This window comes from Cavia porcellus, unplaced genomic scaffold (assembly GCF_034190915.1).
Source record: "Cavia porcellus strain 051 isolate PalLab524CR breed Dunkin Hartley unplaced genomic scaffold, mCavPor4.1 scaffold_17, whole genome shotgun sequence".
In the NCBI taxonomy this organism is placed as follows: Eukaryota; Metazoa; Chordata; class Mammalia; order Rodentia; family Caviidae; genus Cavia; species Cavia porcellus.
This window is the reverse complement of record NW_026947500.1, coordinates 18,524,444-18,546,391: the sequence shown is the minus strand read 5'-3', so window position 1 is coordinate 18,546,391 and position 21,948 is coordinate 18,524,444. Positions and strand designations below refer to the sequence as shown.

The window sequence follows — 21,948 nt, the reverse complement described above, 5'->3', positions numbered from 1 at the left end:
TACATCTGGGCTGCTAGTCCTCGCCCTTCTGTACACTGCTGCCCCAGGAGTATGAACCTCCTGACAACTGGGCAAACGGAGCTCTGAACTTCCTCTTCTCCAGTGTGCCAGCTCCTCACAGCACATTCTAGGAAGGAGACTGCTTGCCCACCTAAACTACAGAAGTGTGGAATTTCCGTACAGTAGTACTGACATGCACAAGTACAGAGTTGATCAAAGTTGATCCAAGGAGTCTCGCATTTCCTTTACCCTTAAACTATCTCAGGTCTCAAAAAAAGAAGGAAAGAAAAAGGAAGTGTCTTTGCTTTGAGTTTGGGACCCTTTTCCTTAGTTTGAACAGCATGATATAAGTAGAGAACCAGTGTGATTTCTGTTTGTGCTAATGGGTGTTACATCAGTTTTAACCTCTGACATAAGAAATTTGAGATATAGGATCCATACTTTTTTATTGACATGTCCCCTGAAACAAATGATGTTTCTTCTTTGTCCTATCTGCTTATAAAATGGGGGCAAATGTCTGCCTGCACACCCCATTGACAGGAAAAGAATAAAATTCATAAATGTTGATTTACTGTACGTACAGTCATAAAATTCCAAAACGAAGTCAGGAGTTGTAATTTAGCATTCATGCAGTACCCTTCCAGCAAGCTGGCAGGTCTGAGACCCTTTGAGCCAGGATCTTTGGGTTGGGACCTAGAAATCTGCATTTTACACAAGTACCCGCATGTGTCTCAGGAACACAGAAGTCTGAGAATGACTGATGATGATGCACCTTACAATCTAGAATTTGAGGCATTGGGCTTTTTGTCTTCCTATGTGCATTTTCTTTTGCATGTCCAGTCACTTGCACAATATCAGAACATCTGTGTAATGCAGGTTAATCTGAATCAGAAGTCTTTCTAAACTTGGAAACCTTTGAAGAAGGCCAAAAGGCCAAGGAGGAAGCTTTTGACTCTGCTCCATGTTAGTGACAGAGATGTGGAAACCAGGTGGAGGTGATCAATTAGGCAGCTGGGTGTTGGCCACGGACAGTGAGGCTGTCCTGTTTGTCAGGGTGGGGACTCCAAAGATGGCAGATCTATTTGAGCAGCCTGTCCTCAGCAGCATGAGAACTAAGCTTGGAGAAGCAGAATTGTCTTGAGTATTTCTTTCGTGGGATCAGTCCTTACCTGGCTGTAAAGCTCCTGATGGACTTTTCCTAGGCCTGGGGATCTGGCCTCCTGAATTCTCAAAGTGCCACTGTTTTTACCTTGAACATGTCACTTTTACTGTTTTTCGGAGGTGCAGCTTGTGTCTGCTTTTAGGGTGTGGCCCGCTTGGTGTATTGTGGTTAGTTTTGCCATCCTTGTGGTATGAAGTATTTTGCAGAAAGTATGGTGCACATGCAGACTTGAAACAAACAGTTGGACTTGTGCAACCTAGCAGGGATTTAATATCTGTCAATCTACTTTTGTATTTCTTGTAATAAAGAAGGACTCTGTTAGAAATGCAAGGCAGGAGGGAAGAGAAAAGAGAGAGGGTGTTTGTACCTGAGCCTCAGGGTTAGACTCTGCCAGGGCTATGCCTTGCTTATGACAGACACTTGGTACAGCTTGGGCACATGTAAGTCACAGTGTTGGTGGTTTTTAGTGAGGATTCTAGCCTGTTGAATTTGTTGGATGTATTTTGTGTCTCTAGCTTGAGGCTATACAAAGTCATATAGTCTTACCAACCTGGGAAACTGAGACAGGAGGATTTGGGCCCAGGAGTTAAAAGCCAGCCTGGCTAACATAGTAAGACCCAATCTCAAAAACCAAACCAAACAAGAACAGTTCAGCAGGAGTACTAAGTCAGGCCCATTATGTTTTTTAGCGCAGTTGAGAGATGAACATGAAGAGAGAAAGAGAGGTCTTTATTGTGGGCGTGCGATGGCTGCACAAGACTGCAGGAGTCCCTCAAAAAAGAGGAAGCTGGTGCACGACTTTCATGGAGTTTGTCTGGGGATGGAGGCTTGGGTGGTTGCGGAGTCTTGGGATTGGAGAGGACTTGTTGCATGCGTGAAAAGGGATCAGGAAGTATATTTCTGGAACTAGGAGAACACAGAAGTTACTTTCGAGAGAGGCTGCAGTTTTTGGGAGCCCGGTGCCAAGTCAGGCCAGATCGCTGTTCGAGATAGCAAAGCCCCAGGCTAGCAGAACTCATTAAGGACTTTAACCTGCTGGACTTGGATTGGGCCCCTGCGCCTACTCTGCTTTCAGGGTGGTCTTGAGGGAAAGGAAGTTACCCATTCAGCCAAAAGAGTAGTCAAGCACTTGTTGTTTTACCCGTGAAGGGGCACTTGATGGTGCAGAAAGGCCTGTGCAGGGTTAGCTGAAGGAGGAGGTTCTGCACGCTGAGTGGGCCCAGATGACACTATGAAGAAGACTCCAGAAGAGTGACCCAGGGAGTGTGGGGCTGGGTCTCGCGAGGCCCTTTGCCTTTTCAGTACCGTTGAAGATGCCAGGGTCTACTCACGGGGGTCCTGGCTGCAGAGGCCTGTATTTGTTGGCATGTGAATTACTCCCATCATGGTGCAGCTTATCCTTGGGCAGACAGGTCTCTAGCCAGTTGAACAGTTGAACCTTGAAGCCCCTCACAGATGGACTATAGAAATACCTAAAATTTCTAGACTGTAAGATAGCAGAGCAGTCGTACGTTCCCCTCATCTTTGCAGACAGACCCTAAGCTCAAGACTGCTAGGACTGCTCCTGGGCTGGCCGTGGTATGTCAGTGCCCACTGACAAGATGGGACAAGATACCTGTGAAGGGTCAGTTTCTACAGGTTAGCAGAATTTCCTATAGTATGCCTTACACACGGAAGCAATAAACTGAATTTAGAATGTGGCATGACAAAGTAAATCACTCAATTCCTGCAACAGTTGGGTGTTGGTGATGGGTAATTGGGACTGTTATAAAAATGAGACAACTAAAACAATAAAAACTCCCTATAAAAAATATAAATGTTTTAAATGGCAGCAGACAAGCACATGCAATTCAGAAGAAACACAGACATTCACCACCAAACACATGCTACCCATTCTCACTAGAAAGAGATACAGGAGTGCCATTGAAAATGTACCAAGTTACCCTTTTTAAAAATGATAAAGTTTGGAAACATCCGGGCCACGGTGTGAGAACGGGAGCCAGGAGCCCCACTCTGCCAGCAGCTGGTCCTGCCTGGCTTTGCCTGCTGTGCCCGAGAGCTGTGGGTGTGGCGCTGGAGGTACACACTGCACGCCTTCTTACATCAGGGACCATCCTCCTGCATTGCCGGGTGCTTGCGAGGGCTGTGGATAATCCAGATGACCCTCACTGACCCGCGGGGCAGGTAGGGGAGAGCAAGTGGCCACGCCCAGAGCAGGGCCTGTGCCCTGTCCCTCTTATTTCCCTCTTCCAGTGTTCAGTTTCCCCAGAGGAGTCGCTTGGTGGCTCTGTGCCACTGTGCTGATGGAGTGGAAGTCACGGTGGTTAGACGGGGGCCATGAGCATGTGGGCAGCCTTCCTGCCTTTTGGCTGTAGCCACCAGAGGGTTCTAGCATAGACTGGAGGTGAGCTGCTTGGGCTGCGCGCAGGAGGCCACGCCCAGCGGCAGCCAGCTGCTTCCGCGGCCTCGCTGCTCCCCTCTTTGGTGTCTGTGACCCTTTGGGAGCAGGCCGGTGCCTTTGGCTGGCTATCCGGGCCCTTGACAATAGGGGAAGACGTGTTGTGTCACAGCTGAATATTTTTTCTCTGATTTCTTCTTCATAGCAGCGTTGGCATTTGCTTTTCTGTTCTTGCTTTAAAATTTTTAAAAATAAGGTAGTGTACTTGTTTTTCTTGATTTTTGGATGGACCTTTGCAGTCTCATTTTAGTTGAATTAAGAATGACAGTTCCATCTGCATGGTGGTGTTTATTTTATATTCTCATAGATTCATTTTTCTCATTATCATCTTGATATAAAAATAGGTAGAACTCAAAACATTGGAAAATGTAATATGAAGCATCCCCCACCATCCATCTCTAAAGAGTTACCTGTATTCAGGAGAGTGCTGAATTTTAAAATGCCTGATTTTTCTCTGCATGTACTAAGATGTGGTTTTTATATGAATGAGACCTTACTATAGACATAGCAACTTGCCCACTTTCCTCCTTTTATAATTAATAAATTTATGTAAGTTTATGTGTGTACTGTATTTACTAGTGCATGTGAGTGTAGCTATATAGATATGCTGCTTAATAAGAGAACATGAGTGTGCGTGTTTAACATCGCTGACCTTTTGAATGGGTGTATAAAAGTCCTATTCAGAGAGCATGCTCACTTTTCAGCTTCATTTGTTTGTGTTTGTTTGTAGAGGCGCGTTTCTTTCCTTGCACTCTGGGTAGTCTTCAGGAGAGAGGGCACAGTGCTGTGCAGTCCGCAGATGTGTGTGCCATGTTGGTTTGAGGTGTGTAACATGGCAGCAGCTCTCATGTACACTTTGTAGCTCCCTCCTCTCCATTAACCCACGCTAATGACATGTGACTCTTGTGGGGCCACTTCTGCCGTGGGGCAGCTGAGCCCAGGAAGGGGGACTGTGTGGTGTCAGTGCCAGAGTCCACCTGTGCTCCATGTTGTCAGAAGCTGCCCTTCCAGGTCTGGCCTGGTGTTTCTGGCGGTGGCTCTGTGATACTTCAAGTGTGTCATTCTTTGTGTACTCGTATAGCTAGTTGAATTGTTTGTGGGTTATATAAACTGATAAATGCATAATAAATGATAGCTGTCCTTCAGAAATTAACTGTTGAAGCAATCTAAAATGGAAACTGATTCGGGTGGGCTGGCCTGCATGCTTGCCTGCCTGCCTGCCTGCCTGCCTTCCTTCCTTCTTTTCTCAAGACAGGGTCTTGCTCTGAAATTCAGGCTGGCCTTGAACTCACAGCAGTCCTCCTGCCTCAGTCTCTGGAGTACTGGGATTATAGGCGTGTGCTACTATGTCTAGCCGATTTGGTTTTTATTTTTATTTTTTATTTTTGTCTTTTTCCTTTTTATTGGTACCAGGAATCAAACTCACGACTGCCTGCTTCCAAGGCAGGCACTTATGCCGCTGAGTTAAATCCCCAGCCCCTGATTTGGTTTTTAATATAGAAAAGCTAAAGAATTTTGTTAAGTGACCCTTCTGGTTTCCCAGGGAATGCACTCCTGAGATATATGTCTTTTTCCTTTGTTGTGGTTTGCAGTAGCTTTCTGACAGCCTTCAAAGGCCACCTGTCCTGGTGGCCCCTGCTCCGGGCGGCTGACTTGCTATAGGCTGAACAGGCCTCAGTTGCTGCTTGCTGCTTTGCAAGAATTGTGATTTTGCAGTACACTCATTAGAGGAGCCTGTGAGCATCTGGATGACAGTATTTTATTTTCAGTTGATGGTCTGTATAGGGCAAGAAGGGGGTAGCATGGCTCCTGGGGTCCTGGGTGTCATGGCAGAGAGGTGGGTCTGCGCCTGGGTGGGAGATTCCCTGAAGCACAGCCTACCTTGCCCACTGTCTGCTTGTTCAGTGTGTGTGCTGGGTGAGTCTTACACTGCACAGTGGCTGGAGGAACTTTTTTTTTTCACCTTGTATAAGGGAGAAGCAAGCTTTGTGCCTCCCTCCCGTGCACTGGTCGTATGGGGCAGAGCGAGGTGACTTGTCATTCCCCTCTTACTTCCCTGTTCGCTTACTTCCCATGTCAGAGCCTCCCACCTGCACATCATCAACTGCTCCGCAATGAGACACTGCTGGTGGAGCTGCTTCCTCTTTGGGTTCAGTAGGGTGCATCCCAGGCTTCAGCAATGCAAGCACAGATGTGTGGCCTCCTAGCTACCTTCTGACACCTGAATTCCACAGTAGAGACCTTGCACAGCACATTGGTCTCTCTGGCCACCCTGGAGACCAGGACATGAACAGCAGCCTTTTCCCCTCTAATAGGCAGTGCCCTTGACTGGAAGGGCTTTTGTGTGCTCTGGGATACAGCACAGTCCTTTTGGATTTAGGTGGAAGAGGTAGCCTTCTCTCTCTTTTAAAAATAGTTTTGTTTTTCTCTTTTTTTTTGGACAAGAGTAAAATGATATCAATTAGAAGATAGATGTAGTGAGTCATAAAGTCTGAGGGAGGCATTGGTGGTTCATGCCTGTAGTCCAGCAGTTGGGAGACGAGGCAGGAGGGTCACAGTTTTGAGGCATTCTGGGCTGCACAGCAATTTGAGGCTGGCCTGAGCTATATAGTGAAGCCTGTCTCAAAAACATCAAACAAAAGCCCTGTCCATGTGACGTGTGGGTCTGGTCAGTTAGCAGGGCAGTGCAGGTAGCACAGCCCATGCTGGCATGCCCGGTAGCCAGCACTGCAAGCCTACGTGAGGGGTAGGAACTGACTGCTTGGAGAAGCCCCAGCTTCCCTGACTTGTGGTCACCCTGCCTGCTGGCTCTGCCCGCGCTGCTCAAGCCTGTCAGGTTCCTACTTTCCAGGTTTGTCCCGGATCACGATAGATTACTACCAGTATGGTGGCTCATAACCATTTCGTGTGTGTGTGTGTGTGTGTTTGAGATGGGATCTCATTGTGTAGGCAAGGCTGGTCTTGAACTCACTGTGCAGCCCAGGCTGGCTGCCTCCTGAGTGCTGGGATTGCAGGTGTGCTCCACCAGGCCTGGCAGCGTTTAGAATTTATGAAATTATTTTCTCAGGTTACTCATTCCAGTCTGTTCCATTTCAGATTTTTACAACATGATTAAAGCTGCTAAATTGCTTTACTAGGCACTAACGAATCAGATTAAAAAGCCTCACTCTGGCTGCCCATCTCTTTTTACTCTGCTTTTTGCTGCCTTACCCAATAAAGCTGCTCCCCTGATAAGTTTCCATAAGAATGCCCACCTTCCTGGTAGTCCATCCCCAGCCTCCCCTGCAGCAGGTTCTCTGGGCACATGCTCGATGCCCTGTGTGTGGTCACCTTGCCTTTGTTTATAAAGTGTGCTAGGGAATACTGACTCCTCCCCTGCCTGGAGCTGCCATTGAGAAGATGGTGAGTGTCCACCTTGCCCCCCGATGATGACCAGACGCTTCTTTGACGCAAAGCCCGCTTTCTTTCCTCTGCTTTCCCTGCAGTGTGCTGAGCACAACGTCCACTGGAGTCTTTGAACTGCTTGGTTACTCATGTGAAGCCGGAAGAGATGGTCTCACAGTAGAATTACTTCTAGAGATAATTTCTTGTGGAGAATGTAAGATTAGTGAAGTATGACAAAAGCCTTGCTGACGGGTCTGCAGGTGTAGTGTGGACCCCTCTCACATCATGCACTTTGTTTGGGACAGCGATCCACTGTGATGAGTGACTATATTCCTTTCCTGTGCAGCCACATCACTGGGAACAAGGTTGGCTGGGAGAAGACTGGAAGCCATGTGGAGCCGGTGACTCGGAGTGACGTGGGAGACCAAGCAAAGGTGCGATGTCTGTGCCTTTCTGCTTTGGGCTTTGACTCTGGGTATGGAGGGTTGCAGCAGGTGAAGGAAAAATCTCCCTTTGAAGTGTGCATCAGTCACGTGAGCCTTTCCAGAGAACAGAGAAGGGAAGAATGCAGAGCTGCCCTCAGCCTGCCTGTCTCAGGGAGGCGGGGATGCCTGTGACTCCTTTCCCTTGGATAAGCTGTCCTGAGCTGTCCTCTTTAAGTTTCTGTGGGTTTTTTTTGTTTTGTTTTTGTTTTGTTTTTTTTTGTATTTTTGAGACAGGGTCTCACTATGCAGTTCAGGCTGGCCTTGAGCTCACTTTGTAGTCCGGGCTGGTCTTAAACTCACTGTGCAGCCCAGGCTGGCTGCCTCCTGAGTGCTGGGATTACAGGCGTGAGCCACCATGCCTGGCAGGAGTTTCTGTGATTATTAACTGAGAAAACTATTAAACTTTTTGTTTAACTATTAAACTGGAACTCACTTTGTAGCCCAGAATGGCCTTGAACTCAGCAGTTCTGCCTCAGCCTCCTGAGTGCTAGTCTGAGTGTGCCACCAGACCTGACTGGGATACATACTTTAAAAATGAAAATAAACCAAAATTTTATTTCTCCTTTCTTACCTGTTATTGCCTGTTAATAGTGATCTCTAGCCAGGAGTGCGAGTGCCCACTTGTAATTCCAGCACTAAGGAGGTTGAGGCAGCAGGATTGCTGAAAGTTCGACCATTTTGGGCTACATAGCAAGACCCTTAAAAATAATTAATGGTCTCCATCAATATCTTTTTAATTTGGAAAGCCATATCTTCTCCCGGTGGTCCGGAGAAGAAGCACGACTCCTACAGGAAAGTTGATTTTAGAAACAGACTCGTCTGAATGTCATAAACTCACTTAAATAGTGTTAGTATTACAAATGAGGAACGGAAATGCACTGTGAATACCTGTTCCTTTAAACTACCTTTCAAAACAGTTGAACTCAAAACAACTGTTTTGCATCTGTACCTATGGTGGAGGGAAAGTGTAGAGAACACTTGTAAATTACCCATGACTTTTCTTTTTAAGATGAATTTTGGCACTTGTATATTTATTGCAGGGTTAAATTAAGCAGATAACTGCAGATGATTGGAAAGAAGACATTTTATTTTGTTCTAAAACAGAAAAATGTATGTTGCTTTGGGTTCCACTAAAGTAAACAACAAGCAGTTCTCATTTCCAACATTTATTCTGATCAAGAAAGAAGTTTTGTTGTGTAAATAATAGTTGCTATTGGGCAGGTGTTCAGCTAATGGAGAAGGTGATAGAGGTCTCCCTTCGACTCTTCCCTCCTCGGCTGGTGCTGCTGGCCAGCAGCGACAACAGCTGCCATCCTGTTCTGTGTGGGCATCCCGTGTCTTGGTGGGTGGTGTCATAGGACAGGTGTTTTCTACCTAACAGTATGTCTTGCTGTCTCACACATCTTTGTTTGTCAGCATTTGTAGATCTGAGCCATAGTATTTGATAAGATGAAGTTAGAGGTCGTCTGCTTTAATTTTCGCCTGCATATAATTGATTTGAGGCTTTCTAGTGACTACAAGGAATACTGGGTTTCCTTCTTTTTTGAGAGATGGACTCTTGCTGTACTGGCCAGGCTGGCCCCAAATTCCAGGACTCATGTGATCTGTCTGCCTCAGCTAGCACTGTAGGCATGCATTAGTGTGCTTTGCAGGTTTTTGTTCTTTTATAAACCAACTGTGGCAGTGAAGAGCAGGATTTGGGTCAGGCCTCCAAAAACCCCAATCCTAAGAGTCACCAGTGGTGTGATGGCAGTCAGTTGCATGGCCTGAGTGTTAGATTCCTCATCTGTAGTGATTTGGGCAGAATCTCGAGAAAAGCAGAAATGCTGTAGAAAGGACCACATGATAGTGAGCAAGAACCGAGCAGGGCAGTGAGGTGGCTGTGGAAAGATAGAGGCCCCAAGAGAGGAGCTTCTGGGGAGGCAGGGCCACTTCCTGAGATGAGGCCTACACAGCCTTTCCACCCAGAGACATGTAGGGAGACACCGTGGACAGGGACACACAGATGCTCTGTGTGGCAGAGGGGTTGCCGATGGCATTTCTGTTGCAAGGCAGCCCAGTTAGGGGAAGGGACAGGGCACTCTCTGGTCTCTGTTATGAGGTGGACACTAGCTCTGGTCTCTACACAGGACTAATTTTTACTCTCCGTAGTTGAACACTTAGCAACAGTCGTGGAAGGTGACACTAGCTCAGTTTCCTGTGTCTTGCCCTTTGTTCTGTAGGCAGAAGGCTCGTCCACCGCTTCTTCAGGAAGCCAGCTAGCTGAAGGCAAAGGGAGCCAGATGGGCACCGTCCAGCCAATCCCATGCCTGCTGTCGATGCCCACGAGGAACCACATGGACATCACTACACCTCCCCTGCCCCCGGTCGCACCTGAGGTGTTGAGAGTGGCTGAGCACAGGCACAAGAAGGGGCTGATGTACCCCTACATCTTCCATGTCCTGACGAAGGTATGGGCCACGGCCCCAGAGGGCCGTCTGTTGTTTGATGGATGTTCTGTTCTTTTTTTCCTTCTGTGAACTGTTTTTTGTCTTACTAAGTTACTTAAGGCTGGTTTCCCCCTGTAAAACATTAAGCAGAAGGTGAAATTTACATTTCTAAACCTCATTTTAAGATAAGATCTCACTTTCCACTCCAATTTAGTATATTTAGTATTTAGTATATTTTATAATGAAAATAATTGCATCATTTTATAGCTTGTAATTTTATTTCAACTTTACAACTCCTTGTACCCTATTTGTGCTATAATGTTAGATTTAATTCTGATGGGAGATAAAAATACTTGATTTCTTCACCATATGTTCTTTGAAAAGTCATGTCTCCCCTGTTGAGTGGCTGATAGTTTCTACATAGTTTGACTCTACCTCATTGAGTACAATTTTAAAAATGCTAATTGCAAAATAAATACTGTACAGGATTTTATTAACACCTGTGCATAGTCAGAAAATGTAGTTACCTTTTTACTCGGTGTCATATTACACTTTATTGGTGTCTTTAAACAAATGAATGGCTAAATATATACATACAATGTGGTATTGTTTTTAAGCTTTGATGTCTCTGTATATCTATATGTATTTATATTCCCTCAGTGATTTCTAGTTTTTGTGTTGGCACTCACAGACTTGCAAATTAACAAGTTACTTTAGTGATCAGACTTAGGTGGAAATGATTCACTACTATCTTGTATTATTAACTTTTTCCCAAGACCCATCCCTCCATAAATAATCAGAATCTTTTCTGCTTATTTCCTGCAGTCCATCTGTGGTTTGTGAAATGGAGTCACGTACAAATGACTCCTGCTCCATAGTACTCACAGGGTGGATTGTTGATGAATCCAGTATTGCTCTTATAAATTAAAAGGACACAGAGAATATTTAGCCAGCACTACCTATTCAGCTCTCGTAGGTTTTTTAGTGGTAACAGCCTCTAAATCTTAACCTACTGTTTGATCTGGGCATGCATGAATAGTGTCACTTTCAAATTCCAGTTGTAAGAAAAAAAATTTTTTTTTTAGTTTAACATAAATTATGAAGGGTAAGTGAAAATTTTTGTTGTGGGAGAAGGATTTTGCTAAATTTAAAGGACAAAGGTTTTGGGAAGGCATCTTTCCAAATAAAAGTAACACCTAAAGTGACGACAGCCTTTACCTCGGGAGCTGTTCAGGTGCCCAAGCCACCCACTACATCTGTGCTGCCTGAACAGTCAGAGCCATGGCAGGGGCGCAGAGACCGTACCTTTCGCAGCTCTCACCAGTTTTAAGAGCAGATATTGACAGAATAGCTATGGTTGAAAAAAGTAAGCTGTTTTTTCAGATTTCAAAACACTACTTAAGCTTTTTCAGTATTTTGGGGGAAATATAACTGTAATGGATACTTCTTATGAGCTGAAAAGCTCTCATTTGTCCAGGCTGAGATGTCTGCAGGGATAGGAATCTTCAGAGTAATGTAGAGAATTAGCACAGCATCATAACATTTAGAGGAATGTTCTCCAGCATCAGAGCGTTAGGCTATATGTAGCTGCTAGATCAGTGAATATCAAAACACAGAGGAGAAGGGGAATGACCACTTTTGAAATTAAATTTATGCAAAAGACCAAGTATTGCAAAATTATTAAGAGAATCAGTTAACCTTACAGATGTGGAAGATCCATGTACACAATTCCCTGCAGGGTACGCTGAGGTATCTTGATGCCATAGCACCTGAGGTAGGGGTCCTGCAGCATTTTAGCAGCAGTCTCGGCTGCCCAGGCCACAGTTCTTGCTGTAGTAATCTGGAGGATGAGCCGGGTTGTGTGCTATTGTAGTCTGACTTAAAACTATTTGTGGCCTCCCCCGCAATGGGACGTTTATCGACCACCTACCCAAACTATGGCAGAAGCCTAGTTGTGTTTAAGTTTTCGTAGGCAGATGGATTTTAATATATGGTGATTTTTTTGTGTGTGAAATTTCTTGGCAAAGAAAACATGAGCGTTTTATTTTCAGAATACTCAATTTGTTGGTTGCATATAGGTCATTGAAATTATAAACCTTATTCCCCATGTGACCATTTCGACTCTAAAAGTTGCAAGTTCTCCATGTTTTCTATTCGTTGTCTGGTGTTATCTGTCTAGATTGTTTCAAAGACTTTGGATCATCTATGTGGTTTTCTTTTGTTCTTGGTTGTGGATTAAATACAAGGTAATACAGGTTATTCTGAGTGTTTGAGCACAGGTTTGGACCGCAGACTGCCATATAAACTCTCCTAAACATTTCAATGTGGGCCAGTTGCTAAGCCACTGTTTGGAGTAGAATTACAATGTCATTAATTGGAGATAATGCAGTATATTTCTGTGAGTGTATTGTAAATTCAACATGAAAAATGTGCAATATTATTCTGCTTTCTTCCATGCAAAGGGTGAAATCAAAATTGCTGTTTCTATTGAAGATGAAGCCAACAAAGACCTGCCTCCGGCCGCCCTGCTCTATAGGCCAGTTCGTCAGTATGTTTACGGAGTCCTGTTTAGTTTGGCAGAAAGCAGAAAGAAAACTGAGAGACTTGCTTTTAGAAAGAACAGACTTCCACCAGAATGTATGTACTGTAACAATCCATTGTTTGTTTTCCTCGGTACCTCACGTATTCTCTTGTACATTTTCTAAAGTCTTAGAAGAGTCCTGACTGAGCTGCCCTGAGGGCCATGTATAGGAGGTGGGCCATCCTTGGGCCGTAGGCCAGGGAGAACCCTCAGGGCAGAGGAGAAGCCAGACTTCCTTACTCATATTCCAGTAACCGTGTTTACTCGGTAAAATCATAATGCAGAAGGTTTACGCTTTACACTCATTGCTGGTCAGAAAGTAGGCTTGAACGGTCATCGCTGTTCTGATGACCCTGTTTTGGTCACCAGGATGTGTGTGTTTGTGCCTGTGTCCATGAGGCACAGCGCTGCTCTCTCCAGCAGCCAGACTTCTAGAGAACAGGTCGATGGGGCTCTTGCTGTAGCGAAGGTTGTGGAACGCGAGTGGGTCATCTCAAGATTACCGTGGTTTACCCTGGAGTCCAGCAGATGCAGTGTCCATGTCCAGCCGATTGCCTTGTTGGGCGGGGGGTGGACAGATGGATGTACTGAAAAGTATTGCTTGAAATGTCGAGGTGAGGTCAAGAGCATTTTCCTTCCTCTTGTGGGTCTATGTCATATTTTGGGGGAACAATGCTTTTCTGTTGTTGGTAATTTTATCTGCTATTGGCCAAGCATGTAAAAGTCATTGTACCTTTATTGAGAAATACAGAAAATATTGCCGAAACACACAAAGTAAGAATTTTACCAGTTGTGGAAGTTGTAAATTACTAGATCACTCTTTAAAGCGAGGACCTTTGCCTAGGGGTTTTTCTGCCGTGGGGTGGTACACTTAGGCCTTGTCAGGTGTGAAGCTCACCTTCAGCACTGACCTGCGTTCTCATGTTCTGTTTGCAGTTTCTGTGCCAGAAGCGCGATCTGCATGGTGTCACAATAAAGCCCTCTCATTGCCCTTCCCTGGAGATAGATGTACTGACCATGACTGCTGAGTTGCTCGTGTGACTATAATGCCAGCCCCACAGTGTCCTCCCCTGTAGCTTTCTGCGTTCTTGAGGACAGGGAACACCAAGCCTTTTGAATGACGTTCTCAAAGGACTAGGGCATTTTTTACACACACACATCCTTGTTCTTTTCTCACACTGTGTGATCCACTTGTTCACAAAAGAGCTTTGCACCTGGCCAGTTAATACTATCCAGCTCGGCTGGGGCCACAGTCTAAGAATGCCCATGGCTCGGATCCTGGGACATTGGGCTACTGCTGCCCCTTCACCCTCAGTGGCAGAGTACCATGCTCGCTTTGTAGTGGAAGGCATTCATGTGTTCCAGGAGCAGAGTTACCTATACAGGTGTCCAGTCGTCATGTGTGCCATCTCATGGAGTCTACTATGACAATCCCCTTCCTCTTGGCATCAGGGCATTCTGCTTCCTGATGTGCTGCAGTGCTAGGCATGCCTGGAGTTGTCTCGACCCCTTGTGCCCTGCTAGTGGGTCTGTGACCAGCACACACACTCAGCCGATCTGGACTTGGGTCTGGCAGTACGAACAAGCTTCTGCAGGGCTGAAATATGCAGAGCACATGGCAGAGGGAGTCTCTAAGAGCAAGCCAGGTGTCTCCCTGCCCCAGCTGTTTTGTGAGAGCCAGCCTTAGCTGTCATTGAGGTCGTGGGAGTGAGCCATCAAGGGAAGGAAAAAATGGGTGAGGAAGTCTGGGGTGACTCAGAGGGTCCAGCAGGATGCAGAAAGGTAGAAGAGGGCCTCCAGACACCTGCTCCTCACGCATGGTGGAGATGGCAAGAAGACCACAGTTCTGAGCAGGGATTTGGCTCAGGTTGTCTCCCTACTCTGCCCTTGCATTTACAGCAGTGGTATTCTTTGGACTAGTGGGAAGGATTTAGTTGGACAAAAGGTGAATGTACCAGAGAAAATAGGAAGCCTGGGTCATGAGTTGATGTTCATACAGTTAGATGGAGAGTCCTTTGGGATGCTTATTCTTGGTGAAAGCAGGAAGAGTGAGGTGAAGACATCTAGATTTGGTTTGAGAAAGGGGCCAACTAGCAGTGTGCAGAGGTTGTGCGCCCAGCCAGGCCAGGGCTTGGGAAGGAAAGACATTTCCTCCACATGGAGTAGGCACCAGGGCTGCCACTAGTAAATGTCAGTTTGCACTTCTTAAGAGGTAAGACTAAAGTGACTCGATAAGCACTTATTATCATGTGTGTTACTGTCTGAAGGAGTATCTAGCAAAAATGAATGAATAAGATGGAATGGAGATGAAGAAGCAAAGGTTGGCATGTGAAGGAATTAAAGTCATTGTATAATTGTAGAGATGCTCTGAAAGATCATTGCTACACAAATCCAGTCTTCTACATCGGTAGCTTGTGAACGTGATTTAGATATGTGGAAACCACTGAAGGTTTGGTGTGAGCAGTGTTACTGTTTAGAAAGAGAAGTTGGAGGGTGGTGGGTGACTTGAACCGAAGCAGAAGTGACAACCTGAAATGAGAAAGGAAGGATGTGCTTGTATGACTTTTGCCAAGGTGGGGTTAGGTCAGCCCCCGAGTTTAGGAGCGTGGAGAAGTGTGTCGTTAATGCGCAGATGCTCCTGGAAGGAGGAGATATGTGGGTCTGAGCTAAGATCAGGTGCTGCGGGAGCTCAGGAAAGGCAGTGGGTGAGGTTTTTGTAAACAGCTCTGGAGTCTTGATTTTTATGAGCAGACAAAACTGGATTTGTTTCATTCATTAGTTCTGTCTGTGATGGAAAAATGAGTCTTGGTTTCTGTAGTAGTAATTTTTTCCCATCAGTGATCCCCACTTTGGGAGAATTCTGTCCTGAAGACTTCTTGTGGATGCCGAAACAAACCATGTGTGAGAACACAGGCCCGGTGAGCACGACCTAATGTTCCTTGATAGTGCCCTGAAATGCCCATTGAGGACCTGCTCAGTGAAGTTCGGCTGCCTGAGTCCTGACCCTGCTCAAGCCATTGAGTCAGCTGGTGTTACTTGAAAAGTCTGCTCTTTGGGTGGACGTTTGTGTGGTGGTAGGGAAAATGCTGCTGCAGCTCCCTGTAGGCTGAGCGGGCTTCTGCTGTGCGGCAGGAAAGCAGGCCTCGAAGCTTTCACAGGAGTTCCTGGTTGACACCATGAAAGGATGATTGCCTTTCAGTCTGTTGACAGCTGCTGTCTAACTCATGGCCACTCCTGGACCTGGTGTAGGTTATATGACGTCATTGGCACATGGAGAAAGATCCCTAAGTGCCCTGGGAAGGCATTCCCTGAGGCAGATTGTTTTTCCCTGCAGTGTGGCTGTTTCTGAGTGGGAGGTCTGTGATTTCACAGCTTTATTAGCATCGCACTGGGCAGGTGTGTGTTCCTGTCCCTGTCACTGTGGAGATAGTACGGGCGCCCTTATTATGGGAAAGAACCAGTCAAAGAGCCTTTAAAACCTGCCATCCTTTCAGAGCCGCATTGAATTTACACGTTGGCCATTTGTGTTCCAGTCCTCTCCATTCATCTGTCATTATGCTTTTAAAAAGTCATCAGAATCTTGGTTTATTGTGGCAGTGTGTCCGTGGAGTTTTGTCTTCTACATGGAACAGGCTGAAAGAGAACAATTAACTTCAGGGCAGGTGGCTCCTGCAGGTCGGGTGGAGGGCATCTGTCCCTGGGGAGGGCAGGGAGCCAGGCAGGAATTCTGGGCCCTGAGGCATGAGCCGGACTCCAAAGCAGGGTCACCTTGGGGTTCCCAGGTCCACCCTGCAGAGGAGCTGTTTCATGCACCTCATCTCCCTCTTCTTAGGAGCCTTTGCTGCCCTGGAGGCCTGTTCCCCCTCAGGAGCCTCTTGACTACCTCCTCCCCGTTCTGTCCACAGACTGGTGGGAGGGGCTGCAGTAGTTGGCAGTGACAGGTGTTAACAGGGCGTGGTGGTTGAGGAGCCTTAGCTAGAACCCGGGCATTCATAGCTCAGGACATAAAGCTCAGCGGGTCTCGTTTTCAAGTCAGCAACATGTGCACAGTGAAGTAGGCCATCGTCTCCTTGCTTTGCATTTCTTGTAACACATCTTATCCAGGATGTCAAAATTAAGTTTTTAAAAAACAGACTTTAAAAAAGTCAATGGACAGCTAGGCATGGTGGCACCTTCCCGCACTCAAGAAGCTGAAGCGGGAGGATTGGCCACAAATTTGAAGCCAGCCTGGGTTATGTAGTGAGTTTAAGACTAGCCTGACCCACATAGTGAGATCCTGTCTCAAAAAAAAAAAAAAAAGTCAGTGGACATAAATGATAGACACAGATAAATTTATGGAACTGTAAGGCAGATTTATAGACTGTGAGCACTGTTTCTATGAAGGGCTTTCCTATAGAGATTGATTTTCTTGGGAGTAAAAACATTACAGGTTTTGTAGGTTTTTGGGGGGTCTTTTTCAATACTTTTATAGGCTCCACTGGTTAAGCATCCCCAATCCAAACTCTTGAAGTCTGAATCCAAAATTTTTTGGGTACCATCTCAGAAGTGCTGGATTTCTGAACATGTTGCATTTTAGATTTTTGGATTAGGAATGCTCACCAGTATCGTTCGTGCACTTTTAAACTATTAAGAAAAGCCAAAAGGACTGCTGACTTTTTAAAGTCTAATTTGCTTTAGAACATTTTTGTTTATGTTAATATTTAACACTGATAATTAAAAATAAATTAAGCAGATTTGTTGTGGATTATGTTATGAAACAAAATAACCAATGAGAATTAGTATGTTGATTTGGCAGGTGTGAAATTGGTTGTGGAACCTTTTTGCTGTGGTTTCTGCAAAAGGTCTTTGTGGATCAGTCTGACTTTCTTTATTTACCAAGCAGCTAGGTGTAGCATTGACATTTTTCTCGGTGAGCTTTTGAGTTGACCGGGTCCAAGGGATACTTGCGTAGGAACATCGCCACTACCAGCCCATGGCATTATTCTTTGGAGTTTGTGTTTGTTTCATAAATCCTTGAACTTGCAAGTTTCTGACATACTGGGAATCATATACACAGGAAAATGAGCACTGTACAGCACTTGTCACATGTTTGGTGGCATGTCTTCCAGGTGTCCGTGGCCTCTTGAGCCTTGGATTTCTGAGGACAGTAGGCTTCCTGCCCAGACTTCAGCAGTGTGAGAAAAGCACTCAGCTGCACAGAGGCTCCTGGTGTGTAATGTCATGGAGCCCCTCAGGTCCTGCTGTCACTTGTGCACTGGTGCTGCTTCCTGTCTGAGGGCAGGAGCTGCCTTCGTGGCTTTCAGTTCTCTTTCTGCCCTGAGATAAAGGGGCTGGAGTTGTTTTGTTGTTGCTGTGTTGTACTTCCCACTTGTTTTTATCACTGCCCCAGAGAGCTTCAGACACACGCACACCCAGGTCTTCCTGCCACTCCTTGCTGCTGCCCGCACACAGTAACTTACCCTGTCCCAGCCTTTCATAGGTGTTGTGGGTAAGTGCTGGTGTCCTTGGCTTGAGCTGAGGGTCACACTATGCAGTGTGGCCTGAGCAGCCACTGCCAAGCAGTGGAAATTGTCTGAAAGCATGAACGTTGCTGCCTATTCCTGAGCTGGGGTCGATCCCAGAGTCAGCATCATAGCAGATTTCCAAGGTGTCTGGTTGTCAGATGTTAAGTGTGATACTCTGTTTGATAGAAAACACCAGGGTTTTACTGACCATTTACACTGAAGTATGACAGCGTGTCTGACCCTAGTTATATTTCAAAGAGTTTCTTTCTATAAAGAGAATCCCCATCACCTAGAAAGCCGAGGCCTCAGGGTTGTTTTTGCCAGTGTATGCCTCTCCTGGGCATAGGGCAAGCTGGGGTGTTTTGAAGTGGATCCTTCTCTAGTGAATTTTCCTGTCTGTAGAAAGAGGAGATGCATGTTTGCTATGGTGATTTACTTATAGTTCTTCAGCTAGATGAGATGACCGCCAGCTTTTCTTACTCGGATCTGAAAGGACAGTGGGAAGGTGGCCTCCTGCAGTCCCCGTGGCACAGAACCCTGTATCCTGTGCACTGTTCCCATGGCCACACAGTGCCACCCAGGATGTCCTGGTGGCCCAGTGCCACGGCACGCTCGGGAGTCAGCCTGCATGCCTAGAGGCATACAGGGACAAGTCCCCCTTCAAGGCAGAAGGGGCCCTTTCAGAAGCTAGCCATGCTCACCTCCACTGTACAGCCTCTGGGTGTGGGTCTGACAGTGGGACATGCTTTTAGAACTCTTTAATCTGTAAGTGCTATTTTTAAGTTAGTGTATTGAAAGTTAAGTGGAAGATGTAGATTGGTCTCGCACACAGCTTTCCCTACAAGGTGAGGGGCTGTGGGTGCTGTTGTTTACTTATCAGAATTGGGTTAAGGTTCCCCTTTTTAGTCCCTGGAGCTGCTAGGCCTGAGACCCTAAGGAGGGCCCCCTGCGACACACACTCCTGCAGGTCACTACCTCACTCCCCCCCCCCCCCAGCCCCAGCCCTGTTCCAGCCCAGCCTGATGCAGGTAAATGCCCATTGAGCACTTGTTAAGTAAGTGATTGGCCAAAGCTGGGCATGGTGGTGCTTACCTGTAACCCCAGCGCTCTGCAAGGCAGAGGCAGGAGGTTTGCAAATTGGGGCCAAGCCAGGTTACTAACTTTGTGAGACCCTGTCTCAAAAATTAATTTAACAACTAAGAACTGGGGGTACCCAGTGTGAGTACTTCTGGATTAATTCCCAGAATTGCCATCAAAAAAAGCAAGAAGGAGATTGGCCAGAGGTTCCATACCTGTTGAGTGGTGATATATGAAGAGTCTCCAAATATTATAGACACTTTAAAAACACAGAATACTTTGCTGGATGCTGTGGTGTTCTTCAATCTCCTGGAGGCTGAAGCAGGAGGATCTCTGTGACTTTAAGGCCACCCCGAATTATACAGTGAGACCCTGTCACAAGCAAGCAAACAAACCCAGAGCACTTTATCAGAATAAAGCCGGTCCATAGGGGCTGGGGATTTAGCTCAGCGGCATAAGCGCCTGCCTTGCAAGCAGACAGTCGTGAGTTCGATCCCTGGTACTGATAAAAAGGAAAAAGACAAAAAAAAAAAGAATAAAGCTGGTCCTGAGCACCTTCACCTGTGGAGTAAGCTTTGTGTTCAGCATACCATTTTCTCTGGTACAGATCCGAGTTTCTAAATTAGGCCTGGGCTGTGCTTCTCGTGGGTGTTACCAGTGGGCAGCAGGACTGCTCAGTACAGCGAGAGAGAGAGCAGAGTCCCCAGCAGCCCCTGCCATCCTGTCCTTAGAAGCCCTGGGGCATGGCTGGGTGGCAGTGCGGGGTCTGAGGGAATGAGGCAGATGGGACAAGTGTCACCCTCAGCCCAGCCAGAGCAGATGCAAAGTCAGATGTGACCTGAGAGGCAGGGACACAGCTGGAGAGAGAGAAGTGTCAGGTGGAGCCAGAGTGAGCGAGAGCATGCTCTTGGCAGACACAGATGCCCCGGGCAGCCTCCTGGTGCAGGGCAACGTTCCTGTTCTTGTTCCGATTCCTGTCCTGCGGTTCCCTGACCCTGGTGTGTGCCCACACGTGTGCAGGAACTGGGTGGTGGCAGCTGGCCTCAGGCAGCTCCTCCTGGACCTGTGTACTTGTCCTCTTGGACCATGCAGCCTTTGCATCGGGGTGGGAGAGGCATGAAGAGAAGGCTCCCAAGAAGGTACCTGCGAGAACATGGGATCCAGTGGGTCCACGAGGCTGCTGCTGGAAGCTGAACAGTGCTGGAAGCGGTGCCTTAGATTGTACGTCCAAGGACAGGTTCTGCTTGAGAATGGAGATTTTGCTGGTTCTGTTGGACACCTAAAAATATTGAATAAAAGCAAATAAGCTTATGTTTATATGTGCACATGTATATGTTTCAAGTTGATGGGCTTTTTGAGTACACACTCTTGAGTTTTCAGTATCTCTTTAACACTGAAGCACTAAGATAGTAAGATGTAAATGAGTTTGATGACAGCAGTAGCTTTTTTATAAAAGGAAAATTTTTAGTGACTTCTGTGTACTAATGTTGGGCCCAATGGGCTCCCTGTGCAGGGGGTAACATGGGGACCCCTCATCCCCAAGTGTGGCGCGTACATACTCAGTGCTGAAATGGGCTCCAGCATTCCCATCTTTTGCCAATGAACTGTACATCCAAGATGGCCAGCTCTTTAGTGGTTTTCGTTATATTTGAAGAGATTCTTGTGTTGCCTAACGGTATTTAGACTCGAGTGGGACCGGAGATCAGCCAGTTACTCACATCACTCTGGAGCAGTTTTGGAGCCCTCAGAATCTCCCAGCTGCCCTCGGCATTCAGCCACGTGAAAGTGAGCTTAGAAGGATTGGTGTTTTTGGATAGAATTAATGTGCTGAAGATCAGGCTTGGAATTTCCAGCCTTGTCCTGGCTTCCGCCCCATCTCTGGCCTTGAATGGTCGTGGGGTGGACTGTGGTGCTTTACGCTGATTTTGAGCCTCTCCTTGGGCTGGGGCTACACAGGCCTCCACTCTGGTCCTGGTGTTTGCTGAGCTAGCCCAGGGCACTGTGGTTTCTGAGGTGCACACCCAGATGTCACTATCATACTGTCACCTATACACAGGTGACAGGAAATTTCAACATGCAACTTGCAGCAGGAATGTGTTCATTGTATTTCTACCCATAGTTTTTCCCTTATTTATTTTTTTTTACATTATGTCGGGGAAGCGTATGCTCTGTGTTTGTAAGAACTGACTGACTGCTGGGAGTGGTGGCGCACTCCTGGAATCCCAGCACTTGGGAGGCTAGGACAGGAGGATCGTCACAATTTCGAGGCCCACCTGGACTACATAGCCAGACCTTCTCAAAAAAGAAAGCAAAAAGAACTGACTAGTCATAAAACACTGTAGTGAGAGGTACTGATTCATGTTTGTAATAGATGCACTTAGAATGTCTTCCCGCTTTGGAAATGAAACGTCGGACCATTTGTCTTTTTGAGTCTTGGTGAATATAATCATTGTGCGCTGGCATCAGCTGGGATTCACAGTGTGGAATATTGCTTCTGTCTATGTCTGACTGGCCACCCTTTAAAGTTAACTGTTTATTTAGGTAGAAAATTCTTAAGTAAAGTGACTACCCAATTCCAGTTATTTCTCAAGTCTGATTTGTGAATATGTATACAACAAGGTGCTAGTTTATGGAATTTGGATTTCATGTTCAGATAACCAGATGCTCACATCCTTATGTGAATTATACCAAGTGTTATTAAATCTATTGGTAGACTTAAATATATTAATAAATTCTATCTAACACCCTTAATTTACGTATTAGGTAAATGGAGAAATCAAATCATGATCTGGGTGACAGGATCATGTGTGGCTCACTGAGACGGAGCGTGCCATCTCAGGGGCGAGGGCCAGGCGGGGTGCTCGTTCC

The 21,948-nt window shown here is 46.3% G+C and overlaps 1 protein-coding gene across 3 annotated transcripts in view; it reads left to right on the top strand.

Moving 5' to 3' along the window:
- The window catches only part of Fam120a (family with sequence similarity 120 member A), a 91,200-nt gene that overhangs the window by 49,060 nt on the left and 20,192 nt on the right, over positions 1-21,948 (top strand). For all 3 annotated transcript variants that reach the window (XM_005002920.4, XM_063227319.1, XM_003468079.5), the window contains exons 8-10: positions 7,351-7,438; positions 9,712-9,939; positions 12,381-12,555. In XM_005002920.4, coding sequence (XP_005002977.1) covers positions 7,351-7,438; positions 9,712-9,939; positions 12,381-12,555 — 491 coding nt within the window. The remainder of the gene's footprint in view (positions 1-7,350; positions 7,439-9,711; positions 9,940-12,380; positions 12,556-21,948) is intronic.